The sequence below is a fragment of the Trachypithecus francoisi genome, unplaced genomic scaffold (assembly GCF_009764315.1).
Source record: "Trachypithecus francoisi isolate TF-2019V2 unplaced genomic scaffold, Tfra_2.0 Lachesis_group20, whole genome shotgun sequence".
NCBI classification, from domain to species: domain Eukaryota; kingdom Metazoa; phylum Chordata; class Mammalia; order Primates; family Cercopithecidae; genus Trachypithecus; species Trachypithecus francoisi.
This window is the reverse complement of record NW_022681466.1, coordinates 15,988,573-16,010,134: the sequence shown is the minus strand read 5'-3', so window position 1 is coordinate 16,010,134 and position 21,562 is coordinate 15,988,573. Positions and strand designations below refer to the sequence as shown.

Here is a 21,562-nt window from a genome sequence, read left to right as displayed (position 1 = left end):
TGATGTTTAGCGGGATTGCTGGCCCCTACACACCAGATGTTAGTGTCCCTCCACCCTGAGTTGTGACAACCCAGATTGTCTCCAGACACTCCCAAATGTCCCTGGCTGGCAAAATTGCCGCTGCTCAAGAATCATGGCTTTGACGATTAGACTTTGTGATATTTGTTTCAGTCTGTTTAGGTTTTTTGTTTTTTCTACCTGTATTTTTTTCTGGTTCTGGGTGGTTGTAATTAATAGGTTCATTGATGGATTCACCTAACATTTCATGAAAGTTTCATGTGTGTGTGTGTTTCAATAGAAGCATAAACTATACTCCCTAGTCTCAAGATACACAGGAAGGAAAATAAGCACAAATGTGTCACCAGGGCACAGACTAGTCCTAGGTCCTCAGCAGGCCAGGTGTCTTATCCACTGTCTGGGTCTGCTCTAACTCCAGGCTTAGAACCCCTGCCACACGACTCCACAGCTCGGCTGGCACCCTTTCCCTGCTCCGACTTCTGCTGCCTCGAGCTTGGCTAGCTGTCCCCCTGCCCCTGCCTCACCCTCAGCTCCAGTTCCTTGCTCAGGCTGCAGCAGTCTCCATCCCCTGTGCAGACACTGCCCTTCCTCCACGGCCCAGTACCAGGTTTTCCCTGGGCCTCTCCTCTCTCCTGGCCCATCTCCCATCACCCATCTCTGCCTGGCCCAGGCCCTTTGGCACCGAGCAGCCTGACTCTTGTCACTGGCTAATGTGTTCTGTGGTACATTTTCTCTCCTCACCCTCCTGTATCAATTCCTCGAAGGCAGGGCCAGTGGAGACTAGGAAGCCACTTCCCTTTCGACAGCCCCCGCCACAGCCCTGCCTGTGCCAGGCACCTAGCAGCTCCTGAAGCCCACTGGCATTGAACATGGCATTCAATCCCTGCCAAGCCTGCCCTTCCCATCTGGTTTCCCAGGGCTCTTCCCAACACCTCCTCCTCCACCTGCCAGTTAAAATCTTCCCAGACTCAGCTCAAGGAGATGCTTCTAAGGGGGAATGAAATCTCTTCTTCCCCACCTGTAGACAATCTACTTCCTCTCCCCACACCTGGCAACTGGCGCACGACCTTGTATCTTAAATTAGATTCAGCCTGAGACTGTCTCCCACCAATCCCTGCCCCCTGTCCTGCCGAGCACCTTAAGGAAAGGGCGTTTGGGCTGTTTATCTTTGTCCTGGAAACCATCCTTCAACTCACGCTGGGCCCTGCCTAGCATGTCATCCGAGTTTGCAGAATAGGGCAGGACAGGACAGGGCAGGATAGGATAGGATAGGAGCGAGTGAGGCCGGTAGCTCACACCTATAATCCCAGTGCCTCGGGGGCCTGCGGTAGGAGAATCGCTTTGGGAGCAGGAGTTGCAGGCCGCAGTGAGCTATGATCAGCTTGGGCGACTGAGCGAGACCCTTTCTCTAAAACAAACACATAAGGTCGGGTGTGGTGGCTTACGCCTGTAATCCCAGCGCTTTGAGAGGCCGAGGCGGGCGGATCACCAGGTCATGAGATCAAGACCATCCTGGCCAACATGGTGAAACCCCGTCTCTACTAAAAATACAAAAATTAGCTGGACGTGGTGGCGCGCGCCTGTAGTCCCAACTACTCGGGAGACTGAGGCAGGAGAATCGCTTGAACCCGGGAGGCAGAGGTTGCAGTGAGCCGAGATCGTGCCACTGCACTCCAGCCTGGCGACAGAGTGAGACTCCATCTCAAAACAAACAAAAGAATAGAAAGAGGAGCACAAATATTCCCAATTCATAACAGTACCTCGCACTGTCAATGCCCCAGACACGCGCTATCATCTCTAGCAAACTCCCCCAGGAACCTGCAGGATGGGTGAAGGAAGGCGACGAGCACCAGCTGCCCTGCTGAGGCTGGCCCGGCGTCACATGATTCTCCAATCACATGATCCCTAGAAATGGGGTGTGGGGCGAGAGGAAGCGGGGAGGAGAGTGATTTGAGTAGAAAAGAAACACAGCATTCCAGGCTGGCCCCACCTCCACCCTGATAAGTAACCAATGGGATCGCGGCAGCCCTGATCCCCGGCCAATGGAAACTGAGGTAGGCGGGTCACCGCGCTGGGATCTGTAGTCTGAGCGCTGCCCGGCTGCTGCTGCCCAGGGACCGCGGACCCGGACGCAGGTAGGAGGGCGGCCGCGCAGACCTCTCGCCTGCTCCTGCCCAGGGGCCCGGCCAGGGCCATGTGAGCTTGAGGTTCCCCTGGAGTCTCAGCCGGAGACAAGAGAAGAACCGCTTATTGAAACTCCTTGGGGGTTCTGATACACTAGAGGGAGTTTTATGGGAAAGAGGAAGCAGTAATTGCAGTGACCTCTGTTAGAAGGGGGCTTTCTACCTCCCCAGCATTCCCCCAAAGCAGGGACCACACCATTCTTGACTCAGCTCCACCCCTGTCGGTAGGTGCCGGCTTCTTTCCCTCTCGTGGTGGTGGTGGGTGGTTCCCGCGGCGGCCTGGAGCCGGAGGGGCGCGCGACCCTGGGCTGGGAGCTTCGAGGGCCTGGGAACGGGACCTGAGACCTTGGCTTCTCGAAGGTAGTAGGGACTTGGGAGTGGTGATTGAACCTGGTCTGGCTCCTCCTTACTTCCTCTTTTTGGAGGTGGGACGAGCTAACTTCCGCCTCTCCCAGCCACTTTTTCCTGCTCAGTTGCAGCTAGGCTGGCTCCCCTTTTGGGAATTTCCTTTCCCCTTGGCACTCGGAGTTGGGGGCTGCCACCTAGTGGAAGATAACGGAGCTAGGGTCTTGAAGAGGCTGCTGTCCCCTCTGGCTGTTTTGGCGGTGTAGGGTGGCGTGAGACTGCGACTCGCCTCCTCATCCCTGTTTCTGTATGCGTGTGCGTGTATTCAGTAGAAGCATACACTATACTCCCTCAACTCAGGGTAAATAGGAGGGGCCATGCACAGGTAACTCACCAGAGTGCCGAATACTCATGTGCAGACAGACTCCCCTTCCCAGCAAGCCAGGGCAGCGGACAGCCTGCTGAGAACACCCAGGAAGTAGGCAGTGCCAGCTGCAGGTGCTTTGGCTGGGAGCTGTGGGGCTGAGGAGAGGGTCCACTGTTCAGGACCAGTCAACTTCATCCTTATCTGTCCAGGAGGTGGCCTCTTGGGGATGCTGAGTTAGGGGAGGGGCACTTGAGGAAAGCCAGTTGGAGCAGAGAGGATGTGACTGGGTGGGTGACATTTCCTGCCCCTCCCCCCTCCAATGGTATCCACACATAGACTCGTGGGGGAACTGAGGCACAGACAGGGAGCAACTTCTCAGGCCCTCACAGTTGCCAATTCCAGGATTAGGACCCAAGTGCGATTTCCAGGCAGTCCCTCCTTGTAACCTGTTTCTGTCGTACCTGTTGCACCTATCCCCCTGGGGCTTAGGGGTCCATTCTCAGGCACTGCCCATTGTGCCACTAGTGATATTAACCCAGGTCCAATACGCTCTGGGGCCATCAAAGCCTGTCGTCACCATGACCTGATGTGTGACATGTTATCGGTGTCCCTTGGTATCCTCATGGAACTGGTTCCAGGACCCCAAAGTCTGTGGGTGCTCAAGTCCCTGATACAAAATGCTGTGATATTTGCATATAACCTATACATACTTTAAATCATTTCTAGATTACTTATGCCTAATACAATGGAAATGCCATGTTGGCTGGGCACGGTGGCTCATGCCTGTAATCCCAGCACTTTGGGAGACTGTGGTGGGTGGATCACCTGAGGTCAGGAGTTCGAGACTGGCAACCTGACCAACATGGTGAAACCCCTATCTCTACTAAAAATACAAAAATTAGCCGGGTGTGGTAGCAGACTCAGGAGGCTGCTCAGGAAGCTGAGGCAGGAGAATTCCTTGAACCCGGGAGGCAGAGGTTGCAGTGAGCTGAGATTGCGCCACTGTACTACAGCCTGGGCGTCAGAGCAAGACTCCGTCTCAAAAAAAAAAAGAAAAAAAAAGAAATGCCACGTAAATAGTTGTGATCCTGAATTGTTTAGGGATTAATAAGAAAGAACAATCTGTACCTGTTCAGTATAGATGCACCCATCCTAAGCCTAACTACGTGGTATACCTCAGCAACAATGTAACATTTTCTGGGGTTTTTGTTGTTTTGTGAGATGGAATATCAGTCTCGCTCTATCACCCAGGCTGGAGTATGGTGGCACAATCTCCTCTGCTCACTGCAACCCCCACCTCCTGGGCTCAAGCGATTTTCCTGCCTCAGCCTCTTGAGTAGCTGGGATTACAGGTGTGTGCTACCACGCATGGCTAATTTTTGTATTTTTAGTAGAGATGGGGGTTTCACCATGTTGGTCAGGCTGGTCTCGAACTCCTGACCTCGTGATCCGCCCACTTAGGCCTCCCAAAGTGCTGGGATTACAGGTGTGAGCCACCACACCCAATATTTTTTTATCTCTGGTTGGATACGGAGGGCTGACTGTACTTAACATCTCTGAGCTTCAGTTTCTTCCTTTAAAGGTAAAGGTGACGCTGGGCGCGGTGGCTCAAGCCTGTAATCCCAGCACTTTGGGAGGCCGAGACGGGCGGATCACGAGGTCAGGATATCGAGACTATCCTGGCTAACATGGTGAAACCCCGTCTCTACTAAAAAATACAAAAAACTAGCCGGGCGAGGTGGCGGGCGCCTGTAGTCCCAGCTACTCAGGAGGCTGAGACAGGAGGATGGCATGAACCTGGGAGGTGGAGCTTGCAGTGAGCTGAGATAGCGCCACTGCACTCCAGCCTGGGAGACAGCAAGAGTCCATCTCAAAAACAAAAAACAAAAAACAAACAAAAAAGTAAAGGTGAGGCCAGGTGTGGTGACTCAAGCCTGTAATCCCAGCACTTAGGGAGGCTGAGGCGGGTGGATCACCTGAGGTCAGGAGTTCAAGACAGCCTGACCAGTATGGTGAAACCCCCTCTCTACTAAAAATACAAAAATTAGCCGAGCATGGTGGCGGGTGCCTGTAGTCCCAGCTACTCAGGAGGCTGAGACAGGATAATCGCTTGAACCTGGGAGGTGGAGGTTGCAGTGAGCTGAGATTGCGCCACTGTACTACAGCCTGGGCGTCAGAGCAAGACTCCGTCTCAAAAAAAAAAAAAAAAAAAAAGGTGAGCAGGCTTGGTGCCACACTCCCAGAGTCCCAGCTAATTGGGAGGCCAAGGTTGGAGGATTGCTTGATCCCAGGAGTTTGAGTCCAGCCTGGCAACAGAGCAATATCTCATCTCTAAAAATAAAAGAAAAGTAAAGGTATTAATTACTACTTTGGATGGTTGTTGCAAAGAAATAAAATAATGTAGTCTTGTAACTGGCTCCCAAGAGGCTCAACAGACATTACTGTTTTCGCTTCTTCAGGACGAGTTACCTCTCTGGCCACCCCACTGAGCTAGCTGGGCTAGATGAGCCTGGGAGAAGAGTTGTTTAGGAAGTGAGAGGCTGCTCTCCGCAGAAACTCAAGGCTCAGTTCCTCCTGGTGACTCAGATGGGCAGCCCAGTGGGCACACGTGGTCTCTCTCCACATGTGGCTGGGTTTTACTTCCAGAATAGATGGAGAGGCAGAGGTGGGGGTTAGCATGCTTGGGGAATCTCAGAGAGCCCTGGTGGTGTGGGGTACCCTCAGAACACAGGTATCTCAAAGGCTGACCCAGCTTCTGTGTCCCCTTCCCTGGGTGAGGAGGGGACATTCATGGGCAGGTGGTGACTGGCCTCTGGGGAAGGCAGCCCAGATTCCACTGGCCACCATACTTCCTTTTTCACAACTTTCTCACCCCTGTGGTTTCCCATGTCATCATGTGGCTGCTTCCTGCAAGTCCTTAGGGGGTGCAGGTATGAACACAGTGTCAGGCAAGGAGGCATCTGGAGGGGAACCCTGGCTTTTCCTGGGGGGCCTCCCTCCCTGCACCCCAGCCCTGTCCTCTCCCATGGCTACTGATGCCTTCCCCCCTCCCCCCCAGAGGTGGCCCACATCTGCACAGATCAGACCCAAAAAAATCACGTCTTCCTGACTCTCATAAGCCTGCCCAGTGAGGCCCAGGCATTAGATCATGTGCTGGGGACTCAGGCCCACACATATACGCATGTCAGCATTCATGCTTACAGGTCTGCACGTGCTGGGGCATGTGTCACACACAGGGCTCTGTAGGAGGCTGACTCTCAGCCCCTGCAGCTTTCTGCCTGCCTGGGCAGGGAGGCGTTGAGAAGGCTCAGGGAGTCCCAGGCCAGGACCTTGGCCTGGGGCTGGGGGACTGAGTGGCCCTAGAATCAAGGGTGGCGCAGGCTTAAGCAGTTGCCAGATGTTCCTTGGTACTTTGCAGGCAGACCATGTGGACCCTGGTGAGCTGGGTGGCCTTAACAGTAGGGCTGGTGGCTGGAACGTGGTGCCCAGATGGTCAGTTCTGCCCTGTGGCCTGCTGCCTGGACCCTGGAAGAGCCAGCTACAGCTGCTGCAGTCCCCTTCTGGTGAGTGCCCCTCAGCCTAGGCAAAAGCTGGCAGCCTGGGTTTTCCCAAAGGGTCATCTTGGATTGGCCAGAGGAGGATGCCAGGCACAAGTCTGTGGTTTATCATTTCCCCTGTCTTTCCAGGACAAATGGCCCACAACACTGAGCAGGCATCTGGGCGGCCCCTGCCAGGCTGGTGCCCACTGCTCTGACGGCCACTCCTGCATCCTCACCGTCTCAGGGACTTCCCATTGCTGCCCCTTCCCAGAGGTGAGCGTGCCATCAGCCCGATGGAGGGGCTTAGGTCTGCATTGATGCTTTTCCTGCAGTCTCCCACTTACAGATAAAAGGGCCTTGCCAATGCCGGTTTCTCTGTGTCCCACAGGCCGTGGCATGCGGGGATGGCCATCACTGCTGCCCACGGGGCTTCCACTGCAGTGCAGATGGGCAATTCTGCTTCCAAAGATCAGGTGCAGCTGGGATGTGGGTGCAGGGCAGACAGACGGGCAGCATGTAGAGCCTGGAACCCAGGAGCCCAGCTGGCGGGGCAGCCCCCATTTCTGCCCTCGTGCCCTCATTCATGTGGCATCTGTGCTAAGCAACACCCCTGCTGTAGACAGAGGTGCAGCACTGGGGATAGGAGGGGGAGGAGAAAGTGCAAGACTCCAGGTTCAGGCATTGTGGGGGTGGGGAAAGGTCAAGCTGGGCCGATCTAATGCCAACCCATGGTCAGTGGGTGCCCCTTCCCCATGCCGGAGGGAGTGGATTGTGAGGAGGGTGAGTTAGGCAAGCCTAGGAGATCACTGAGCCCCTAGTGTCACCCCCAAACCCCAGTAGCTGGGCTTGCAGGCCCTGGTGCCACCAGCTCCGTGTGTGATGGGGCAGTCATCTTCCCTGAGTGGGCTGGTAGAATCCCGGGTCATCTTTCCACAGGTAACAACTCCGTGGGTGCTGTCCAGTGCCCTGATAGTCAGTTCGAGTGCCCGGACTTCTCCACGTGCTGTGTCATGGTCGATGGCTCCTGGGGGTGCTGCCCCATGCCCCAGGTACAAACCTGGGGAGACAGGGGTACGTGGAGGGAGGTGGGGGCAGAGGGTGGGGGCAAGGGGTGAAGACGGAGTCAGGACCATTTTTTCTCAGGCTTCCTGCTGTGAAGACAGGGTGCACTGCTGTCCGCATGGTGCCTTCTGCGACCTGGTTCACACCCGCTGCATCACACCCACGGGCACCCACCCCCTGGCAAAGAAGATCCCTGCCCAGAGGACACACAGGGCAGGTGAGGAGGTGGGAGAGCATCAGGCTGGGGGCTGGGGTGGGGCGTCATTGACTCCAAGTGTGGGAAAAAGTGCCCTCCACCCTGGCTGCCCTCACACTTGCTTCTCTTCCAGTGGCTTTGTCCAGCTCAGTCATGTGTCCGGATGCACGGTCCCAGTGCCCTGATGGTTCTACCTGCTGTGAGCTGCCCAGTGGGAAGTATGGCTGCTGCCCAATGCCCAATGTGAGTGAGGGGCTGGAGCCAGCTTGGCTGTGCACTCCCAGCCACTTGGCCCTGACATGCACCGTACAGGGGCTCTGGGGCATAGGGCTGGCTGGCTGCTTGCTGGGAGCCTGGCTGATGCAGGGTTCATGCCACCCCCTAGTGGAGGATTGGGGCAGTGCCAGCCATCAGCCTGGCTGCTCCCTGTGCTCTGCTGAGCCTGGAAGTGACAGCGACTCACACCTGTCCCCACCCAGGCCATCTGCTGCTCCGACCACCTGCACTGCTGCCCCCAAGACACTGTGTGTGACCTGATCCAGAGTAAGTGCCTCTCCAAGGAGAACGCTACCATGGACCTCCTCACTAAGCTGCCTGCACAAACAGGTACCAGAGGCAGGGCACAGATACAGGGGTGGGGCCCTCTTTCCTTCCTTTTAGGCCTGGCCTTAGGATCACTGCAAGGTGGTGTAAGTGGTGCCCTCCATCTTCAACACCTGGTGCCAGCTGTGGAGCCGGCAAAGGGTAGATACCCCTGAGGGTCCCCAGTGCCACTTCTGACCTGTCCTCTCTGCCTCCCTCACAGTGGGAGACGTGAAATGTGACATGGAGGTGAGCTGCCCGGATGGTTATACCTGCTGCCGTCTACAGTCGGGGGCCTGGGGCTGCTGCCCTTTTACCCAGGTACCCAGGGATGGTGGGTGGGTGGGTGGCCTGAGCAGTGTGGCAGCCAACTGGGCCCCAGTGCCCACTGGCCCTTCTCCATCTGCCCTAGGCTGTGTGCTGTGAGGACCATATACACTGCTGTCCCGCGGGGTTTACGTGTGACACACAGAAGGGTACCTGTGAACAGGGAACTCACCAGGTGTCCTGGATGGAGAAGGCCCCAGCTCACCTCAGCCTGCCAGACCCACAAGCCTTGAAGAGAGATGTCCCCTGTGATAATGTCACCAGCTGTCCCCCCTCCAATACCTGCTGCCAACTCATGTCTGGAGAGTGGGGCTGCTGTCCAATCCCAGAGGTACATGGGAGGGGACAGCATCTTGGCCTGGGCAGGTGGGTGGCCAAACTCCTATTGCTTTCTGCCCTCCACATGGCCAGTAGGTGACACCCAGCTCTGTCAGATTCGTTTCCAGCTGGAGGTGCTGTAAGCAGGAGAGGCGGGCTGGAGTAGGTAGGGGCTCGGCACTGCACCCCACATAGTGGCTACCTAGGACGCCCTTTCCTGCCCACCCCCCAGGCTGTCTGCTGCTCAGACCACCAGCACTGCTGCCCCCAGGGCTACACATGTGTAGCCGAGGGGCGATGTCAGCGGGGAAGCGAGATCGTGGCTGGACTGGAGAAGATGCCTGCCCGCCAGTCTTCCTTATCCCACCCCAGAGACATGGGCTGTGACCAGCACACCAGCTGCCCGGTGGGGCAGACCTGCTGCCCGAGCCTGGGTGGGGGCTGGGCCTGCTGCCAGTTGCCCCACGTGAGTACCTCCCTGCCTGCCCCGGATAGGGGAGCTAAGCCCGGCGAGGGGACAGGAATGTAATGCCATTCTGTGCTCCCTTCCCTGCCAGGCTGTGTGCTGCGAGGATCGCCAGCACTGCTGCCCGGCTGGCTACACCTGCAACGTGAAGGCCCGATCCTGCGAAAAGGAAGTGGTCTCTGCTCAGCCTGCCACCTTCCTGGCCCGTAGCCCTCACGTGGGTGTGAAGGACGTGGAGTGTGGGGGAGGGCACTTCTGCCATGATAACCAGACCTGCTGCCGAGACAACCGAGGGGGCTGGGCCTGCTGTCCCTACCGCCAGGTCAGTGCCATCCCCCACCCTGGGGCTGGGTATGGCCAGGGACCATGTCCCACCTCATCCAACCCTCTCACCCCCCTCTGACCACCCAGGGCGTCTGTTGTGCTGATCGGCGCCACTGCTGTCCTGCTGGCTTCCGCTGCGCAGCCAGGGGCGCCAAGTGTTTGCGCAGGGAGGCCCTGCGCTGGGACACCCCTTTGAGGGACCCAGCCTTGAGACAGCTGCTGTGAGGGACAGTACTGAAGACTGCAGCCCTCGGTACCCCACTGGATGGGTGCCCTCTGCTCAGGCCTCCCTAGCACCTCTGCCCAACCAAATTCTCCCTGGCCCCCATTCTGAGCTCCCTATCACCATGGGAGTTGGGGCCTCAATCTAAGGCCTTCCCTGTCAGAAAGGGGTTGTGGCAAAAGCCACATTACAAGCTGCCATTCCCTCCCCATTTCTGTGGACCCTGTGGCCAGGTGCTTTTCCCTATCCACAGGGGTGTTTGTGTGTGTGCGTGTGTGAGTTCCAATAAAGTTTGTACACTTTCTTAACAGTGTCTGATTTGCCGCCCTGCCTGCCCTCCCTCCCCAGGGCCCCAGAGCAAGGGTTCATGTCCACTGCCAACACTCCCCTCCCCTACCCCACAGAAAGACACACACAGCCTTAACCTCACCAGTTTTGTATTTGCTGCTGCCCACATCGGCTGTATCACATTACCCCCTAGTCCCCAGAGCTGTCCCAGCCACCAGCCCTGTGACATCATAGCCCAAAGATGGGCTAGTCAGCAAACAGCACCCCCTCCCCTCCCAGGGGTCCAGAGAGAACGCCCCCTCCCTTCCCAGCCCTCACACTAGCAGCTGAGGCTGGGTCACCCCTCCTGCTTTCCCACAATAGAGCTTTCTATGTACAGCCACGTCTACACAGGCACTGCTTCCCCCCAGCCCTCCTCCCCGGCACCTCCCCTTGGGGGCTGGACCCCCCCCTCCTCCCCGGCTTGGAGGCAGACACAGGGTCCCTTGCAAGACACAACCCAGCACCTACCACGGAACGGCTCCAAGGCCCCTGGGCCCCTCTCCAGCCTGGGGCTGGGGGCTATGCGTGAGGGGCCCCGCAGGCCCCGGGGGCGCGCACCCTGGGTGCGGGCCCGCGCGGGAGGGGCGGTGCCAGGCCCGGCGCCGGCGCTACTTGACGTTGAACACCATCAGCGGCCGCTCCTCCCGCCGCTGCCACGGGCTCTTCTTGTCGCCCGCTTCGTCGCCCACCTCCGCCCCCAGCTCGTCCTCCGGGCTGGTGAGCGAGTCGCGCCGCAGCTCGCTGGCGCTGCTGCGGGAGCTGTCCCCGCGACTGCGGCCCCGCCCCCGGGGTACCGTGGCCGCCCGGCCCTCGGGCGCCGCCACCTCGTCCAGCAGCGGCGTCAGCGAGTTGTCCTCTGGAGAGCAGAGGCCCGTGCGGCTCTCGCTGCTGCTGGGCTCCGTGTCCTCGCTGAGCGCCAGGCGTGGGGGCGCGGGCGGCGGCGGCGGCGCGGCAGGCGGTGCGCGCTCCCGCTCCTCCCTCGCGGGCCGGCGGCGCGCGGGCCGCGCCTCGTGCACATCGACGCCGGAGTCCAGGCTGGCGTCGGTGCTGCGGGCCCCGCCGCCCGCCTGCAGGTCGATGTAAGAGTGGCGTACTTGCGAGTTGGAGCGCCCGTCGAGGGACACGAACCAGGCGCGCGGGTGCGGCTTCACGCCCAGTTCCAGTAGCTTCTTCTCGGTCAGGGCCTGCAGCTCCCCGTTGAGCTGCGCCATGGTGGACTCGTTGAACAGCACAGGGATGGTGACCGAGCCACTGACGGGCGCCGCGCGCCCGGCCCCCCAGCCCTCGCCGCCGCCCCCGCCGCCCTCGGCCCCCGGGCCTGAGTGGCCTTGCATCTGCGGGCGCTGGGGGTCGGGCTGGGGAAAAGAGCGCGCTGGGCCGGGTGCCGTGCCCTCCGGCGGGGCCGGCTCGTCGCCCACGCCCGCGGCGCCAGCCTCGCCGCCGAGGCGCACGTAGTGCGCGGGGATCACCAGGGTGGGCATGACGTTGCGGTAGACGTTGTCCTTGAGGTGGTCGATGGAGCCGCAGAAGATGAGCTGCCCCGCCTGGCCCAGCGACGGCGGCCGCGCCAGCTGGTCCACCGACTGCGACAGCAGGAAGTCGGGGGTCTTGCTCTCGGCTGCCCCCTTGTGGCCCAGGTAGTGGTCGAAGGGCGGCGGCGGCGGCAAGGGCGGCTCGTGCAGGAAAGCCGCAGCCCCCGAGGGCCCGCGCCGGTACTCCTCTAGGCCGGGCTCCAGCCCGCCGGGGCCCTCGGCCGAACGCGCGCCCTTGAGCCCGGCGCTTTCGCCCCCGCGGGCACCCGAAGGCTCGGCGGCCGGGCGGCTGGCAGACCGCGGCTTGGTGCGGAAGAAGTCGTCCCGGGAGGAGGCCAAGTCCCGGGAACTGGAGAAGGCCGAGTGGAGGGGGCCTGGAGGCGGAGCCTCGGGGTCCCCCGACGGGGCGGGTTCCAGGGGTCCCCCACAGATGAGGTGGAGCTGGGACATCGAGGTGGCCTGGTCTCGTTTGTTACCGTCAGAAGGCCCCGAGAGCTGCAGCTTGCGGTGCTGTTGCCTCGGCTTCAGGCAGCGCCTCCTGGAAGGGAGGGTGCAGAGGGGGCCTCTCAGGAAAGGGTGAGGGCCAGAGTTGCCCCCGAACCCCCTTAGATGCAAGACAAGAGATGAATATAGTGGAAGAGGTGAGGAGAATGCCTGGGGCGCCCAGGAGAGATGGCGGGGAGCCGTGTCCGTTTGGCGGTCCCCTCAGGGTAAACTCTGCACTCCTCTGCATGTAGGATGTGCTGCAAGAACCAGGGATGAGCATCTAAGCCGTCTATGGGTGTGTTCGGCCTGGAGTCCTCTTGGGTAGAGAGCTGGGCTGCTAGGGGCAGTGGCAGATCTCTCTGGAGGGGCCGGGCTGCAAGTCCTGAAGCCCTGCCTCCCCTCCCACCTCCCGGCTGTCTTCAGCCACTAGCACCAGCCCTTCAGGTCTTAGCATGTTTACAGGAAGTCTTTTCCTGTCTGCTCCTTGAGGACCAGAAGTGGATTTTATGCATCTTTGGGGCCCCAGGGCCCGGTGCAAGTGCAGGCCTCAGTCAGAGGAGAGGAGGGGAGGGTGGGGGAAGCCTGGTGCTCACCGACAGTAGTAGATGAGCAGACACAGCAGGATGAGCACCAGCAGGGCAAGGGCTGCCAGGATGGTGAGCAAGAAGATGGTGTGGTAGGTGCCGATGTCCTGGATGCCCGACGTGATGGTGACCAGCCCTGTGCCAGGCGAGGGCTTAGCGTTCAGGTGTGGATGCCCTTCCTGCCTTTCAGAAGTCTGCTCTCCCAGCTCCCCTCCTCCACGGCCCCTATGCCCACTGCCCCACTACTCTTACCAGCCGTGGGGGAGGCCATGGCGGCGACCCAGTACCCCAGCTGAGGGGAGACGAAGGTCCAGTAGAGCTGCCGGCCTTCCTTCCGGATTATACCAGTGCCATTGCGCACCCACAGCCCTGGGAGAGGCAGGGGTTTTGTCACACTTGAGTCCCTCCCACTCAAGTCTCACTTTCCTCCCTCAACTCAAGCACCTGCAACCCCCTGAGGCGCTTACCACTCTTGGGGTCGAATCTCCAGGCTGGAATGCTGGTGCCCACGGTGAGGGCACGAGTCTCGGAGGGCACGGGCAGGGACAGGTGAATGGGGCCTGAGAGTGGCACCTCTGTCCCATTACCTGTCAGCAGGTGCACGCTCACAGCGGCCAGCGGCATCAGCTCCAGCCAGGAGCCATTGCCTGAGGGAAGAGGGTACAGGGCTGAGGGCTGATCCTGAGCCTGGGGAGACCCCGTCCACGCTGGGCACCCAGCCTACCTGAGCTGGAGGCCTCAGTGCCCAGGAAGGCAGGGAAAGCCCGCATTTCCTGCTGGGTGCTGGCAGGCGTGAGTGACGCCCAGAGCTGGCTGTAGGTGGAGCTGATAGGCAGGCGGGCAGCCCGGCGCTGGAACTGCACCAAGGGCTGGGAGCGGGCACCTGGAGGGAGAGAGGGGCTGCAGTGGCCTGACCACGGACAGGATCCCGAGGGACCAGAGCAGAAACCCATTATCTAAGGAAAAGGGGGACATTAAGTCAGGCCACTTCGGAAGGCCAGGGAGGGTGATGCCTTGGGGAGAAAGCTGGGCAGTCATGGAATGTTAACCTGGAAGGGACATGGACTTGAAATCTCTGTGTGAGCCTCAGGAATGTACTTGCTTTCTTAGAAGTTTCCTTGTAGAACCTATAAAATATTGCGATCCAGATCCTCAAACAGTATTGTCTACTAAGTGGCAGGCACCACGTTAGACACTGGGGGCTCAAAGATGAATGTCTGCTGTGATGGGAATGTTTTCTAGCTGTGCTTCCCATTATGGTACCCACTGGATACACGTGGCTGTTAAGCATTTGAAATGTGGCTAGTGTGACTGAGGAACTGGATTTTTAATTTTTAAAAATGTAATGAATTTTTTCTAGGCGGGTGCAGTGGCTCATGCCTGTAATCCCAGCACTTTGGGAGGCCAAGGCGGGTGGATCCCCTGAGGTTGGGAGTCAGAGACCAGGCTGACCAACATGGAGAAACCCCAATTCTACTAAAAATACAAAATCAGCCGGGCGTGGTGGCACATGCCTGTAATCCCAGCTGCTTGTGAGGCTGAGGCATGAGAATCGCTTGAACCTGGGAGGTGGACGTTGTGGTGAGCTGAGATTGTGCCATTGCACTCCAGCCTGGGCAACAAAAGCGAAATTCTGTCTCAACAAAAAAAAAAAAAAAAAAAAAAGGCCGGACGCGGTGGCTCACGCCTGTAATACCAGCACTTTGGGAGGCCGAGGCAGGTGGATCACGAGGTCAGGAGTGCAAGACCAGCCTGGCCAAGATGGTGAAACCCCGTGTCTACTAAAACTGCAAAAATTAACCAGGTGCGGTGGCAGGCACCTATAATCCCAGCTACTCAGGAGGCTGAGGCAGGAAAATCACTTGAACCCAAGCAGCAGAGGTTGCAGTGAGCTGAGATCATGCCATTGTACTCCAGCCTGGGCAACAGAGTGAGAAACCATCTCTGGATGGATTAATTTTTAAAAATTAATTTAAAAAATTTTTTTTTATTTTTGAGACTGTCGCCCAGGCTGGAGTGCAGTGGCTCAATCTCGGCTCACTGCAAGCTCCACCTCCCAGGTTCACGCCATTCTCCTGCCTCAGCCTCCCGAGTAGCTGGGACTACAGGCGCCCACCACCACGCCTGGCTATTTTTTTTTTTTTTTTTTTTTTTAGTTGAGATGGGGTTTCACTGTGTTAGCCAGGATGGTCTCGATCTCCTGACCTCGTGATCCGCCTGTCTCGACCTCCCAAAGTGCTGGGATTACAGGCATGAGCCACCACGCCAGGCCAAATTAATTAATTTTTAATTTAATTTACTTCAATTTAATATGTAGCTAGTGGCTACTGCATCAGACAGTTTAGGTCGTGTGTGTGTGTGTGTGTGTGTGTGTGTGTGTGTGTGTGTTGGGGTGGAGGGGACAGACATATAAACAATTCCAATACAGTATGGTCACAGCTAACATTTATTAAGCTTTAAGCTATGCTGCGCACTGTTCTAAGCAGATTACCTGTATTAACCCCTGCAATTAGGAAAATAGCCCCTTAGCTAGTTGTCTTTATTATCAACCTCATTTTAGAGGTGCAAAAATGGAGGCAGGCAGGGGTTCAGTAACTTGCCCGAGGTCACAATCCTCAAGCCTGGATAGAAGCCCGGACCACTGGGCTCCAGGCCCATCCTCTCCCATTCCATTCCTCCTGCACCTTGCTATCCAAATAGAGGGATGCAGGGGACTAGGGGAGCTGGTCTCACTCAGCTCAGGGGAGGCCCTATGGAGTCTTGCAGGATGTGGAAGACTCAGCCAGGAAAGAAAGAGGGAAAGGACATCCAGGAGGCCTGGCATGAGAAAGGCCCAGAGGTGTGGGGCAGCAGGCGGCCCGGGCTCTGGAAGGCGCTGTCAGCTCTGAGATGGCACCTGGGCTTGGTACTGAAAGCAGTAGGTGCCATGCAGGGGCTTCAAGCTAGGGGGCTACAAAGGGTCCACTGGCATTTTAGAAACCTGCAGGGGCACTTAGAAGCCTCTGGTTTGGGATCAAAGTGATGAAGGTGAGCAAACAAGAGCAGATTGGTAAGGCCGGGTGCAGTGGCTCACGCCTGTAATCCCCGCACTTTGAGAGGCTGAGGCGGGTGGATCACCTGAGGTCAGGAGTTCGAGACCAGCCTGGCCAACATGGCAAAACTGTCTCTACTGAAAATACAAAAATTAGTCTGGCATGGTGACGGGTGCCTGTAATCCCAGCTACTCAGGAGACTAAGGCAGAAGAATCCTGAGATTATGCCACTTCAGTCTGGGCAACAGAGCAACACTCTGTCTCACAAAAAAAAAAAAAGAAAAGAAAAGAAAAATCTAGCTCCGTGACAAGGGCTCAGGCTGAGACTACAAACCGGGAAGGGGCTCCTCCAACTCTGAAACCCACCATGGCCCTCTAAGCGGAATGGAGCCCCCAAACCCTCACTGTCCTCTACTACCCTCCACCTGATGTCTGCCCCGGCCTTCCTCTCCAGTGGAGGTGCCTCTGCTTCCCCTTCACTCCTGAGTCGAGGGCTGACCGCTCCGTTCGACAAGCTCTCACCCAGCCGGGTCCCCTCGCAGGTTAGGGCCGTCTCAGCACTGAAAGCAGCTGCCCTTCACTCCACTGCCCTGCCTGCTCTGGAACTATTTCAGGGCTTGCAATGATCTGTCTTCCTACTTGTCTGTGAACGTCCAAAGGCAAGGAGCGGGTCTTCTTCCTCACCGTGGTTCCCAGCACCAGCCACAATGCCTGGCACGGCCTAGGAGTTGAAGTAAGTACTAGCTGAGCGAGACCAAAAGCTGGGGGTAGATCAGGACAGCTGCAGGCTTTCTCTGGGCCTTGCACTTCCTGTGCACCTGTGCATCCAGCAGGTGCACAACAAATCCGTGTAGGCCCATTGAAGATAAAGGTGGCAGGGAAGGTAGGAATAGATGGAGAATAGAAACCACGAGAATCCCGATAACTATAAACATTTATTGAACACCTTCTGTACTGTGTTTTTTCACTTTTTATGGGATTTAATTCTTACTCCAATTTGATGATGTAGGCACTAACCTTCCACATCTTACAAATGAGCAAATTATGGCTCAAGAGAGGTGAAGTGACTTGCCCAAGGACACCCAGCTAATATAGGACAGTGGAGGTCTCTACGCCCAGGTTAGGGGAAGGAAGAAGAGTTGGCATGGGTGAGGGGGCGCCTTACCGGGAGAGCCTAGGAGAATGTGCACCAGGTCCTCATAGAGGATGAGCGTGGCCGGCCGCTCAGGGAGCAGGTAGAGACTGACAGACGCATACACTGTGGGAGAGATGGCCAGTCAGCTCCAGGAAAGCCTGCCCCTCACCCCCCAGCCAGGCATCCCCTCCATCTAAGTCCCAGAGGCTTCACCCTCCCTCAGCCCCCTCTGTGTACCCCAGCCCAGGCAGCAGCTGCTGGAACGCCTCCCCCTCCACCCCCAAGGAGCCTATTTTGGGAAGGGGCTGATGGAGGGTCAGCTGCTGTTCCCCCCCCCCCACCTGCCCCTGCACTCACAGGGCAGCTTGTCAACACGCCAGGGCACAGAGTTGGTGAGGAAGCCAGGGCGGGCAGCAGTGACCAGCACCCAGGTGCCCAAGCGATAACTGAGGGACAGGGTGGCCACACCCTCTGAGTCTGTGGTACCAGCTGCCAGCAGAGTCCGGTTCCCAAACACATCCACTGAGGCCCGGGCCAGGGGCACCAGCTCTCCGCTCACATACACCTGCACCTTGATCAGGATCTCTGTGGGCAAGATGGGGTGAAGGGAGTGAGGACGAGGGAGGAGGAAAGAACTGGGGGGAGCCCCAAGATCAGCGGAAGGAGCTGTGTTTGGGAGAGTCTTTGGGGCTGAGGCTAGAGAAGGCATGATTTAAGACCCAGCATTCAGTGAGAAACCTCCTGTCAGCCCATGAAGGAGGTGGGACTATTCCCGTATTTCATCGTCTGACACATGCGCTGTGTCACATTTTCACAATTCTAAACTCAGGCTATGTCTATGATTGATGATGCCATCGTTATAACTGGCAGCATTTCTTCCTTTCTTACTGGTACCTGAAATCATGGTGCATCTTACAGTCAGTGGTGTGTTGGATTTGATAATATATGCTCTTAGTCCATTTTACAGATAAGGAAACTGAGGCTTAGAGAGTTTAGATACTTGGACGACAGCTAAGTGGAGATCTGGGATCCAGACCTAGCAGTCTGCCTCTAGAAGCAACATTCTTAACCCCAGGCCTGGGGAGAGGAGAAGGATAGGAGGGCTGAGAAAGGCTAAGTAAAGCTGGGTATGCAGGTGGAGAGAAGGGTCAAGATTCAGCAGTTTGAAAGGGAGGATGGAGGCTAGGGCAGAGTTTGGGGTCTTGGGAAAAAATTGACAGGGGACACTAGGAAACTGGTCATTCCCGTCATTCATCCTTTTCCCAGAATCCTTTGCACAAGCCTGTTTTCCTTCAGATTTAGGGACTCACCCCAACCCTATGCCCAAACAAATTACTTCTGCCCCCTCCCCCTCACATGAACCGCCTGCCCCCTCCCAGCTGGTCAGCTACAGTCAGTCACCATGGCAACGCCCTCATTCCTCCCAGGAGATCAGGCAGGGAGCTGGGGCCCTGGCAAGGGGAAGGAGATCTGGGGGGGTGCAACCCAGGCCCAAGAGAACTATTGTGGAGGGGTCTGGGGAGGGAAGCCCAAGTGTTTTGCTTTCCAGGGATGCCTCTGCCCCCAGTCTGAGGAGAGTCTGGCCAGGCCATCAGGCAGGTGTCCTGCCCTCAGATGGCGTGATGGGGAGGAACCAAGCCTTGAGTTGTTCCCATGGATTCTCCAGGCAGTCTCTCTGATCCAGGGCACCCCTTCCCATCAGCACAGCCCCTCCCTCAAGAACACACCTCACCCCTACCTTCCTGCTAACAAGGTGTGTCATGCATGTATGGACACCTCAGTGGGGGGCCCAGGAGGCAGGTGGGGAGTGGGCTGAGTGCTGGATGCAAATCTAGTGGGGGTTGGGTGCGGAAGGAAGAGTCTGGAGCTGAGAGCAGCAGGGCCTGGGGAGGTCAGGGTGCTGCAGAGACTTCGAGGAGAGGGAAGGCCTTAGAGTGGAGCCTGACACTCAGCAGTGACAGGTGTCTTAGCTCAGGCTCCCAACCCGGAGCCAGTGCCACGCCTGCCCTAGGCATCCCATCCAGCTGTTCCCCTGAGCCCACCTCCCCTCCCAGACCAGAGCCCAACCCTGCAGGGTGGGTGCACACTCTACCCACTCTCGCTCTCTGCTGCTACAGGAAGCTGGCACCCCTGTACTGTTTTTTTGCACATTTGATGAGATTTCTTACTTCAATTTGATGATGTAGGCACTATCCTTCCATGTCTTACAAATGAACAAATTATGGCTCAGAGAGGTTAAGTGACATACCCAAGGGCACCCAGCTAATACGGGAGAGTGGAGGCCTGTACACCCAGGTTGGGAGAAAGAATTGGCTTGGGGTGGGGGGAGGGGAGAGCCTAGGAGGATGTGCACCAGGTCCTCACCATCCCCCCACCAACACCCATTAGGAATTCTGAGAAGCCAGAAGGGCCTGGCTACTCCCACCCCCATCCCGGGCTTAGGAACAGCTGGATAGAGCAGCTGGGGAGAGGGACCCCGAGTCTGAGATACTTGGGGTCATTTGAGGGAATAGCTTGGGTTCAAGAGTCAGAGCTTCAGAAGAGGGAGGGAGCTGGGGAAACAAAACTGGGGTGGGCTGGTAAGGCTCTGTGCCAACCTTGGGGGTGGGGGAGAAGGGGGCAGGTGCCTAGCAGATTCCCTTCCCCCTTCCCCTCAACCTGGGCTCCCCGCCAGCTGCCCCAGAGAACCCCCCTGTACTGGCTCTATTCCAGCCAATTCCCTGGGCCCCTTCCCTTGAGGTGCAGGGACTTGAGGGGAGGGACGTCCTAAGAAACTAGGGCTTCTTCCTACTAAGCAAAGCCTCATCTCCTCCCCCAGAGAGCTGGGGAGACTGAGGCAGAGGGCGAACCCTCCCCAATCCTCAAAGCCTGACATACCATATAGTATCCACCTCTCCCGGCTCCAGGACTGCCTCAATCCAGGAGGAAATCCGACCCTCTCCCTTCATCCGGACCCCACTTCCCTCATCCAGATCCCCTCACCCTGCTTTTCCTGCCAGCTCCTTCGTGTGGGGGGTGAGGAGTGAACACTGCTTCAGGCAGGGATGGGGCCCACAGGCCGGGGGGAGAGAGCAGGAACACGGGAGGTGGGCTCAGGGCTGGAGTGGGGGGAGGCCCCTAAGCATCCAGGCCTGCCTGTGGAGTGTAGAGTCAGGGTCTTGCTCCCCCACCCTTTCCTGCTGCAGAAGCCGGCCCCACCCCCACCTCACACACCCACCTGCGCCCGGTGAGTCGCTGGGGAGGGTCTCCTCCACTGCGAAGGAGATGTGAGGTGAGGAGGGGGTGATCTGGGGGCGGGCAGGGGACAGGAGTGCCATGAGGCCTGCTGAACGGGGACCCAGGCACCTGCCCTCCCAGCCGGCACTGCCCACAGCCAGCCAGCTCAGCATGGCTCCGCGACCGCAAGCCTGCCATGCGCCTTCAGTTGGAATCACAATGTACCCTCTTTTCTCAGAGCCCCACAACTGCCGCTCGTCCTCCGTCATAGGCTCACAAGCATTTATTTGGTGCACCCCAAATTCTAAACCAGGGGAGCTGGCTGGGAGCTGTCAGGCTCCAGGGCGAAGAACCCCATTAGAGCAGTCAATCCCGCCCACAGCCTCACCCACTCCCCCTTCTCCCCTCCCCCCTTCAAACCCAGCTCCAGGCGCCCAGCCTCCTGTCCGGGCCTAGGGTGGCAGCCGATGCCGGCGCCCCCACCCAGCCGGGGTCGGGAGCGAGGAACCCGCAGGGGGCTGCGGAGCGGGCGCCCGCCCCAGCCCGCCCCTGGGCGGGTGTCTTCGGTAGACAATGGCTGAGGCAGCAGCGCCTCGCGAACCAGGAGGGAGAAAAACAAATAGGGAGGGGGCGGCGGCGCCGAGCCTGGGGACCCTCGCCCTACCCATTGTGTCTCCCCAAGACCCCCGCCCCGGACGGCCTCCCTCTCCCCGCCTCCGCTTTCTCCAAGAAGCGCCGACCCCAGATCGCTTAGCTCCCCCCACCCGAATCCAGGGAACAGAATATCCCTCAATTCACGAACGCCGCGAAGAGGGGGCTGACGGGCGGGAGCCTGATCAGGGGGCGCAGGCCCGCGATCGCGGCCCCTCCCGGCGAAGACTCACCCTGCGGGCTGGGGGACTCCGGCGGCGACTTGCCGGGAGCCCGGGAGGCGCTGCCGAGCAGCAGCCCCAGCAGCGGCAACAGCCGCGCAAGGACGCTGGGGCCACTCGCCGGCGGCATCGCGGGGCTAGGCCGGGCCCTAGCGGTCCATGGCTCCCGCCTGGTCCCGCTCGCCCGGCCCGGCGCAGCCCCAGCTCTGCGCCGCGCCTCGCAGCTCCGGCTCCCGCTCCGGCTGCGGCGCCCGCTCAGCGCGATTGTCTCCGCCCGGAGCCGCCGCAAGCGCCCCCTGCAGGCGGCGCGCCACACGGCTGGCCTCCCCCCCCCACCCCCCGGCACCGCCCCTCCCGGCCCGGCTCCGCCCGCCTACCCGCAGTACTGCCCACCTTCAGCCCATCCCGCAGCCCCTGCTCTGCGC

The 21,562-nt window shown here is 58.6% G+C and overlaps 2 protein-coding genes across 5 annotated transcripts; one reads left to right on the top strand and one right to left on the bottom strand.

The window, feature by feature from the left end:
• Positions 1 to 1,903: 1,903 nt before the first annotated feature.
• Positions 1,904 to 10,258, top strand: GRN (granulin precursor). 3 transcript variants are annotated; one of them, XM_033182755.1, is made up of 14 exons: positions 2,086 to 2,153; positions 2,430 to 2,561; positions 6,332 to 6,476; positions 6,600 to 6,725; positions 6,841 to 6,925; positions 7,389 to 7,501; positions 7,596 to 7,731; positions 7,844 to 7,953; positions 8,190 to 8,316; positions 8,516 to 8,613; positions 8,705 to 8,950; positions 9,170 to 9,403; positions 9,495 to 9,725; positions 9,815 to 10,258. In XM_033182755.1, exons 3-14 carry the CDS (start codon positions 6,339 to 6,341, stop codon positions 9,950 to 9,952), a joined length of 1,782 nt encoding a protein of 593 aa, XP_033038646.1. In that variant the 5' UTR covers positions 2,086 to 2,153; positions 2,430 to 2,561; positions 6,332 to 6,338; the 3' UTR covers positions 9,953 to 10,258. The 3 variants fall into 3 exon arrangements, with proteins under 3 accessions (XP_033038644.1, XP_033038646.1, XP_033038645.1); XM_033182753.1 differs by lacking the exon at positions 2,430 to 2,561 and having other exon boundaries at positions 1,904 to 2,153; XM_033182754.1 differs by lacking the exon at positions 2,430 to 2,561 and having other exon boundaries at positions 2,091 to 2,425.
• A 115-nt stretch (positions 10,259 to 10,373) lies between these two features.
• On the bottom strand, positions 10,374 to 21,430 carry FAM171A2 (family with sequence similarity 171 member A2). Of its 2 annotated transcripts, none has more exons than XM_033182752.1 (8): positions 21,150 to 21,430; positions 17,407 to 17,634; positions 17,080 to 17,172; positions 13,607 to 13,765; positions 13,350 to 13,529; positions 13,135 to 13,251; positions 12,892 to 13,018; positions 10,374 to 12,350 (listed from the first exon to the last, which is right to left on the bottom strand). In XM_033182752.1, exons 1-8 carry the CDS (start codon positions 21,265 to 21,267, stop codon positions 10,889 to 10,891), a joined length of 2,484 nt encoding a protein of 827 aa, XP_033038643.1. In that variant the 5' UTR covers positions 21,268 to 21,430; the 3' UTR covers positions 10,374 to 10,888. The 2 variants fall into 2 exon arrangements, with proteins under 2 accessions (XP_033038643.1, XP_033038642.1); XM_033182751.1 differs by lacking the exon at positions 21,150 to 21,430 and adding an exon at positions 20,267 to 20,615 and having other exon boundaries at positions 10,741 to 12,350.
• Positions 21,431 to 21,562: the final 132 nt, after the last annotated feature.